At 44.4% G+C, this 8,912-nt stretch overlaps 1 protein-coding gene across 1 annotated transcript; it reads right to left on the bottom strand.

Annotated features, from left to right (window-relative positions):
- Positions 1–226: 226 nt before the first annotated feature.
- Positions 227–6,018, bottom strand: LOC127343902 (auxin response factor 3). The gene is made up of 10 exons (XM_051370095.2): positions 5,424–6,018; positions 5,274–5,330; positions 4,335–4,517; positions 4,139–4,223; positions 3,138–3,228; positions 2,891–3,055; positions 2,386–2,502; positions 2,206–2,281; positions 1,563–1,725; positions 227–1,458 (listed from the first exon to the last, which is right to left on the bottom strand). The coding sequence occupies exons 1-10, from the start codon at positions 5,670–5,672 to the stop codon at positions 689–691; spliced, it is 1,956 nt and encodes a 651-aa protein (XP_051226055.1). The 5' UTR covers positions 5,673–6,018; the 3' UTR covers positions 227–688.
- Positions 6,019–8,912: the final 2,894 nt, after the last annotated feature.

The following is an 8,912-nucleotide window of genomic DNA, read 5'->3' as shown; positions in this document are numbered from 1 at the left end:
GTCGAATGGAATGAGGTGTTGTGCATCAGCGACTCAACTAAGAGGCGGGAAGCTAGAAAACAGATACTTATTTGCAAATGTTAACCCGCTCCTACCCTGCGGATGGAGCAGTACCAAGTTACCAAATACAACCCCCGTTCGGGTTCGAAAACAAGTGACTAGATAAAGTTGAGTCACTTATTTCTGAACAGAGAGACTGAGGGGTACTACCAAACAACCAAATGCAAACACTGAATAGGTCCATCAGAAACATAGCATAAATATTGTCGTTCACAAAGTCACGACCAAGGAGATAGTAGCAATCAAGGTTCGTGATACAGATGCAGAAGCAATACATGTGAAACCGTCTGAAATACATGGTACATATATAGAGTACACTAATGCTGATGCCACTGGTCACTTGCCATTGATTCTCATTGCTCTGAAGCCGCAAGCAGGGTACATGTAGCCCCCAAAAAGGTGCTACAGCTACGGAAGCAATACAGCTACCAGGCATGCGACTACAACAGCGACAAGTGCACCAGGAATACGGTGAGACTAGAACTGACACATGAAAATGCTGACAATACCTGGGGTGAGGCAAGGAATTGCAGCTGCATATTCACCCAAGATCCCTTGAAGTGCAAAGACTGATTATTAAAGTCTCTTAGGAAGCACTCCAAAGTACTTGGATCATACTGAAGTAGCATCACATTCCTAGGGGAGCGGCACACAGAGCGTGAAGAGCACCAGGGGTAGCATGGCTGTATCCAAACAAATCCAGCATTCGTGGGTTCTGGTGGTCGGTTTCATGATTCCCTTCCTTGACACGATCTTCTTCTGTTGGCATCATCTTCTCGGTTAAGGAAAAACCAAAAAGCATGCAGCTAGTTCTTGCAACCTTCCTTCCATCAGACCCAAGCTTAGCACCATCTCCAGGAACTTTTCTGATTCCCAATGGGTTCGGGTGACTGTCATTTGCACCTTCTTCATTGTTCTTGCTTGCCAACCAAAGTTGTGGAACCAGTGCGGGCGAGGGCGAAGCCACTTCTGCTGGTGGCGGAGTAGATAGGGAGAGAGCATACCCTTGAGTTGCAGATGCTAACTCCAAACTCATGGCACACGAGTCACGCATATAATTGTGCAACCCATATCCACCTTTTGCCAAACATGCATCAGACACCATTCCTTGGAACATAGGAACTGTCAGAGGAATTTCTTGACCTTGCAAGACCTCCGGGAACCCAACGGATTCACCGAAGCCTACAGATGGGTAGGTAAAACAGGAGTTTCGAGGTGGAAGCCTGCGGCTTTGTGTATCGGTAAGGAATCCCGTACCATCAGAACGTCTAAATTCTGCAGCCCCAGCTGGCTGAGGAGAGCATGTAACACGATGAGTTCGAGAACCCATCAATTCTTGACCTTGCAAGACCCTAGGGAGCTTATCAGCTACCACGGAGTCCGAACGACCATTTCCATCTACAACAATTTGTGGCAATAAACACATATTAAGAACGGTAGAATAGCAAACATACCTAGTTAATGCAAACATCGGCATTGCACATTGGGAAGTGGGAACTTACACAGAGATGGGACGTCCAAATTGCCCTGGGGGCACAGCTTAGTTCGTTTAGAACTGGATGCTGACAGAGATTGAGCAACAGAGACTGAACCGCCGACTATCTCGATCTCCCATGGAGATAGTCTATGTTGGCTATTACAGTCAGTGCCATCCTCCCATCTTACCTGCACAAAAGGGCATTGTTCAAATTTGTAGATATCAGTGAACGAAATTGCCATAAATTCGTGCTAAATAAAAAGGCACAACTCACAATTAGAACTCGGTATCAATTAATATTCCACATCGAGGACATTTTATCATCATCCTATACTTAAAGGGTAGCAAAACGTAAAAAATATAGAAGGTTGCATTCTAGCTAGGGAATTGCAAGGCAGCCTAGAAATAATGTCCTTCTGAGTTGCTAAGGGATGAAATGCATAATTCTTAAATAAAAAGGCACAACTTGGGATGCATCTTCAGTGATTCTCTACAGCTAGAGCAAATTAGAACTTGGTATCAATTCATTCTCCACATGGAGAACATTTTATCAACATCCTATACTTAAATGGTAGCCAAAGGTTACAAATATAGAAGGTTGCATTCTATAGGGCCTTCTGAGTTCTTAAGGGCTTAAATGCTCAATACAATCATCTAAAAATGCATACCAGCAGGCTTCTCCATTTTGAGCCAGTCCACCTAATGGGGTCAACTTCATTGATCCCTGTGATCATTCCAGATCGTCTACACAACAAAACAGGAACTAAAAGTCAGTAAATACTGTAGAAAACAAAACCGGTCTTCGGGTATCTAGGCATAGTTTAATAAGACGGTTGGAAGGTTCAGACCTCTCATTAACATCCTCACTCCCGTACTGAATCTTAAACCTCATTCCAACACAAAATGGATGGTTCAAGCTCTTCAGGAACTTCCAATATGGAACAATAAATTCAGATGCAGCAGTCCTGTAGAAAGACCAAGAATCCATATTCAAATATGTAAGAACATATTTTATGCTCGCCCAACCAACAAGGAATCAGTTCCTATGGTTTTAACGAACAATTTTTACTCATTGTTTCGTTCTTACAATTCCATATTAGTTTTGTACTAAATCAGTGACAACTAATATGGAACGGAGGAGTAATTATAATCGTAATTTATTCTCTCGATGAAGAATGACTCCTTTCGTTCTCAAATTCGAAACCTACAAATATATATCCAGGGAACAGTTCTACTTTTAATGAATAATAATAGTAACCTAGTCAGCATCATAATTATGACCTGGAATCATATGTCCAATTATTGGAAAATCTTACTACTTAGAAATCAAAACTATATTCATAGTTAGCAAACCTTGGATTGTAACAGATGTGAAAAACACTTCTATGTTTCAAGGAATTCGCCACAGAAGACAGTGTGTGTATCTTAGCGCTGTTGCTACTGAAAGCTTTAAAGAGGGCCTCATTTTTTAGCTGAATGGCTCTCCTTACACCAAGTTTAAGTTCGCCATCATCACATCTACAAAGGAAAAAAAAACTTTGTGAATAAAAGAAATAAAGACACAAAGCTGTTAAACTCATAAAGATGCACAAGTGCTTACCGGAGAAATAAAACCGCATCACCTGAGACTAGCTTCTTTTTATTGACAAATGAGCTCCATCCAGTTGTTAAAAGATGCCTACGTGGTTGACCTGGAAGGCAAAGGAGAATCTCATAACACAACACGACACCTTGCTAGAAGACAACTGATATATTTCCCTTAAAATCAAAATGCATGGTAGAACAGAATACAGTTTGCCTATTTTTGTAAGGCAAATTTGCACAGCTTCTGCACTGATTCCAGGATATGTAACACAATAAATATGCCAAATAAATGCATAACCTAATTCATAATATTAGAAATGTCTGGGCAATGCAAATAAACCCTGCTTACTATGAAGCATTGGATGATACTGGAAAAGGTGACAAAGGTTGCATATGCCAGTCTATCAAAGGACTAATGAAACCATACAGAAAAAACTAATTGTGAGCTGAAATTGGAAATTTTAGAGAGTTGAAGCCACATCTTCCATTTGCTTAATAATGCTCACTAAAATAGGTTCCAGGATAAGTAACAGCACAATAGATATAACAAATAGTGTCAGTTGCAAATGCATAACCTAATTCATCATATTAGTAATGTCTGGGCAATGCAAATAAACCCAGCTTACTATGAAGCATTGGATGATACTGGAAAAGGTTACCAAGGTTGCATATGCCAGTCTATCAAAGGACTAACGAAACCATACAGAAAAAACTAATTGAGGCCTGAAATTGGAAATTTCAGAGAGTTGAAGCCACATCTTCCATTTACTTAATAATGCTCACTAAAATAGTCCTCCAAGCTTAGCACTAGGTACGTGTATTGGAAATCTAAAAAGCAGCTCGAGAGCTTTCTGCGGTTGACTTTACTTGCTTCCGAAATATAGCATGAGATGGAAATGTGATGCATGATTTCCAAACAGAAACAGCAAGTGGAAAGATTAGCAGCAGCAGTGTGTACATAATGCAAGAAGGACATTGCATACTGCTGTCAGAGCAGTACATCAGCACTGAACTAACCTCTATAGATATGGCGGAACCTCCACTTTGCTCCATGCAAATCCTTGGCAACAAGCTCTTGGGAAGGCCTGATCTGCTGGTAGTCCTAAGATGAAACAAGTTAACGAAAAGTGGTTAGAACTGCAATACAAACCATGAGACCAGGGTATCATTTCAAGAGCAAAATGGCCCAAATCAAATTTGCAAACATAATTACCAGTGGAGGGAAACAGTCCTCGGCAGCACGGCGAGGAACGGAGAATCCCCCGTGCGTGCTTGTGTCGGAGGCCGTTAGTGTCTTGCAGAACATGTGCAGCATCCCGGACTTCCTTTCTCCATCACCATCCTCCGTGTCATCTTCCCCTTCAGTTCTACCACCTCCCATGTTCCTCTCAAAGACCTGAAACCAACGAAAATGTGCAGTTATGATGCATCCGATACATCTATAGGAACAAACAAACTCCCACTAACAAAACTAATTCAGAGGCCTAGGCATGCTTAATAGGAGCAATCAAACTTGACAAACAAAAAAAAAGGCCTAGGCATGCTTAATACTAGGAGCAATCAAACTTGACAAACAAAACTAAATAGTAGGCCTAGGCATGCTTAATAGGAGCAATCAAACTTGACAAACAAAACTAAATAGTAGGCTTAGGCATGCTTAATAGGAGCAATCGAACTTGACAAACAAAACTAAATAGTAGGCCTTGGCATGCTTAATACTAGGAGCACTGAAACTCCACAAGCAAAACTAAATAATAGGACTGCTTTTGGAGAGTTATGAATCGGTTACCATAGTAGGCAAATGCAAGCTTGGTCGGTACACATTGTACCAAGGAAGGTGTTCCGTGCACACAGACGCACGAACTAAATCTAGCGAGTCCAAAATGAATGAATGAATGAAGTATGGATAAATAATGGAAGAAATTGGTAAAACACGCCTAGTTTACACATTGTAAACAGAATGTATGCTCGCATCCACACATTACACCGCGTGATTTGCGGAGACCTGAAAACCAGCCACACATTTCACCTCGCACAGTCGCACCCCAAAAATCCCATTTATCCACCGCATGGGTTAGATGAATCCGATCAAGCGATTCTAGCTTACCCCCCAACCCAAACAAATGAAGCGCTTCGAGCAGCATTTTCTTACCTCGCCCTCCGCCACCAGAGCTAGCCGCGCGTACACCTCGTCCGTGGCCGGATCCGCCTGAAGCACAGAGAGACGCGCGACCCAAAATCATGAGATGAGCTCGGCCATAAACTAAAATGACACGAGCAAAAACGGCGCCTCCCCACTCACGCATAGCTCGACGTCGACGACGCGGCACGCCACGTGCGGCGGCAGGGCCACGGGCACCTCCGCTCCCGCGCATCCGGCCGCCGCGAGGTGCGCCTGCGGCAGGTAGACGACGGCGCTGCCCCGCCGCGGCAGCGCCACGACCGGCCCCGCGCAGGCGTTCCACAGGTCCCGGCACACCGCCGCCGGGGCCGGGGCCGGGGGCGGGAGCGCGGGCTTGTCCTGGCTCGCCGCGTTGAGATCGATGCCCATGGCGCCCGCCCGCAGCCCGCAAGTAAGGGAGGGTTTCCCCGGCCTCGGCTCGCGTCCCCTGCCCTCGGGACAAGGGGGCTGGCTTAAAAGGCGGCGGGGGAAGAAGAATCAATGCCTCCGAGCGCGTCGCTCTCCAGCCATCTCCTTCTTCTTCTTCTGCTAGCCCCCCATGCCTCCCTGCTCCTCTGCGATCTCCTCCACCTCGGCTGCCGCGCCCGTACGCGAGGTCGCTGTTGTCGCTGCTGTTGCTGCCCCGTCGCTGTGGGCGAGGCTGAGACGAGACGCCCACGCTTTTATGACACGGGCGCGAGCTAGCGCGAGAGGCGACGGAGGGATTGGACGGGGCTTTTTTCCGGCTTTTGGCTTCTTTAAAAGCTTTGGTGGCACGGCGCTGCCGCCCGCTCAGTGGGTGGCGCTCGCGGCCGCAGCTGCCGCTTTCGGAGCCACTGTTCCCCCGCCAGGAGGCCACCCCTGCGCCTCCACCACAGAGCGCACAGACCAACGGTAACAAAGATGGGTGTGCGGATGCGATGAGTTTCGATCTTGATTTCTGGAATACCAATGTGTATTCTAGCTTTATATTCACCCCACTCAACCAATTTTCAAACATATTTGGTAATATTCATTGGTGGAGGTATGCTATAAGTGAAGTAAACCATACGGAATAAAAGGACAAGGTAAAAAAAAAAGGTGTTCTACGGTTCATTTGAATCACAGAAGCAACATTTTCTGCAACCATTCCATGTCCTCTTAGCTAGGTTATCCTTAGTTAACAACACATTCTTACTTAAGAACCAAGCGAAGATTTTTATTTTAAGAGGCATTTTAAGTTTTCATAGACATTTTCCATTCATTAAGTCTAAGTACATCGATTTAACCGTAAATATCCTGGAGTGTGTAAGTTTCCATTTAAATTTATTCGGATTATTAGAAAGTTGAACCGTCATTAGTAGCTGACATAAGTGTAGCCATTCATTCCGCATAATGCCCTCCAAAAGGCAATGTTCATAGGTGTTTGAGCAAGCACAGTTGCTCCGAGAGTATTATTTGTGCAATATTGAATAAAGATGGATACTGTTGCAAAAGAGGGGTATCACCTAACCAGACGTCTTACCATAAACAAACCATTGATCCATCCCCTAGTTAAAAAATGATATTTAAAGAAATCATCCTTGACCTGCATAAGACCCTTCCAAAAGGGGAGTCGGGTGGCATTATTTCGACTTGAGCCAGAGTTTATTGTTTACATATTCGTTCTCAAGTAATTGTTGCCATATTCCTTCTTCAGTAAGTAATATCCACAGCCATTTACTTAGCAAATTTTTAAAAAAATTCAAGCACCTCACTTCCTAGCCCGCCCTGGTCTTTTGGTTAGCATAAAATATTCCAACAAGTTAGTCTATATTTTTTATTAGTATCATCATATTGCTAAACAAAAATCTTAACCAAAAATAGTCCAACCACGCCAATAGGTATTTTCAGAAATGAAAGCATGAACATGGGTAACCTCGTCAAGACTGAATTAATAAGAACCAAACGGTCGCCATATAGAGGTAATTTACTTTGCCAACACCCCAACTTTGCAACAAAACAACTCCCTACTGAATTCCATTCCGAATTGCGAAATTTTCTGTGATGTATTGGTACTCCAAGATATTTAAATGGTAGCGACCCAGATTCACACCCAAATATTTCTTTACATCGGTATTCCATATCTTTCACTCTACCAAAGGCAGAAAAACTCGCTTTTGTGAAAGTATATTTTAATTTTGGATAGTTGTTATGCCTTCTCAGTGTCATATTCCATGAATAAAATTATATCATCCGTATATTGCAAGATGAAAATCTCACCGTCGACCAAATTGGGTATGAGACCTCCGACTTTCTTTGCACATGCAATAAGGATAGCTAGCATATCATCTACAATATTGAATAACATTGGGTAGCGGATCACCATATGCCTCAAACCTATCCTTGTTCAATCTTGATTTTGAACCCAAACTTGTATTGGGAGGCGGGAGCCCGTACATGTATCATGCATGAATACGTTTGTTTGTTCGCGGGTGGACACATGCGGCTACGCGCATGTGATGTAATAGGAGGACGGCCGTATAGATGTCGAAATGTAAGTGCGTGGCATGGCCCTGGGTCCGGTACGACAAGCTTTGCTTCATGCTACTATCGTCGCGCACGTATTAATGCGTGGCTGCCTACATATGCATCGCCGACCCACTTCAATGCCTAGCATCGCATCACAGTCGACGGATCTGACTGACTGACTCTGCTGCAGCTGCCATCTCAATCAATAACGGATGAGCACGCAGTGATTGCTCGCTCGCTCCGGGCTCTGCCTGCCCTGCTTCGTCTAGGCTCCGCGGAAGACAGGGAGCTGTAGACGACTGCGAGCCGGTCCGTCCAGCTCGGGGCAACGGAGCAGTGTTCTGCCAGAGCGCGGCGCGGTCGAACTGGAACAGGCCGTGCCATGCCCGTTTTCCCTGCCGCCGCTGCGGTTACCATACTGGTCTGGTGCTGCCGTGCCCATGCTAGGATGATGAGCTCATCCCCGTTCATCTTCCCGACCGTTCTCCTTCGTTTTGTGCAAACGGAACGACGTTGGGGATTTAACACAACAAACTGTCTTTTTCGTGGAGCCGACAAGTCCAACATTCATCGACGTGCTATTTTAATTATGGAGAAAAATAGCACGTTATTTCAACGCTAATAGCACGTTATAGCATTTTTGACAGCCCATGCTAATATCATTGCGCCGATATAGCGTGCTATAGCGCGCTATAGCACGCTAATAGCGTATTTTTCGGCCGACGCTATTTTGTTATAGCGCGCTACTTTTTCCTTGATTTTAATTCTTAGTTGGAATTTGCCCCTTTTTCTGGCAAACGACAAAAGGGTGACAAGAGAGTTTTTTATTGCGAAAAATCGAAGGGTCAATTAATAATCATCAAGGCTAATACAAAGTGCACTAATAATATTAAAAATTACAAAGAGATCATTTGTCCACTGATGACGCGTGAAGCACACGTCCGTTGGTAACCCCAAGAGGAAGGTGTGATGCGTACAACAGCAAGTTTCCCTTAGTAAGAAATCAAGGTTTATCGAACCAGAGATGAAGGCCACGTGAAGGTTGTTGGTGAACGAGTGTAGTGCGGCGCAACACCAGGGATTCCGGCGCCAACGTGAAAACTGCACAACACAATCAAAATACTTTGCCCCAACTTAACA

This window comes from Lolium perenne, chromosome 3 (assembly GCF_019359855.2).
Source record: "Lolium perenne isolate Kyuss_39 chromosome 3, Kyuss_2.0, whole genome shotgun sequence".
NCBI classification, from domain to species: Eukaryota; Viridiplantae; Streptophyta; class Magnoliopsida; order Poales; family Poaceae; genus Lolium; species Lolium perenne.
The sequence above is the reverse complement of the archived record's forward strand: the minus strand, read 5'-3'. Positions and strand labels throughout refer to the sequence as shown.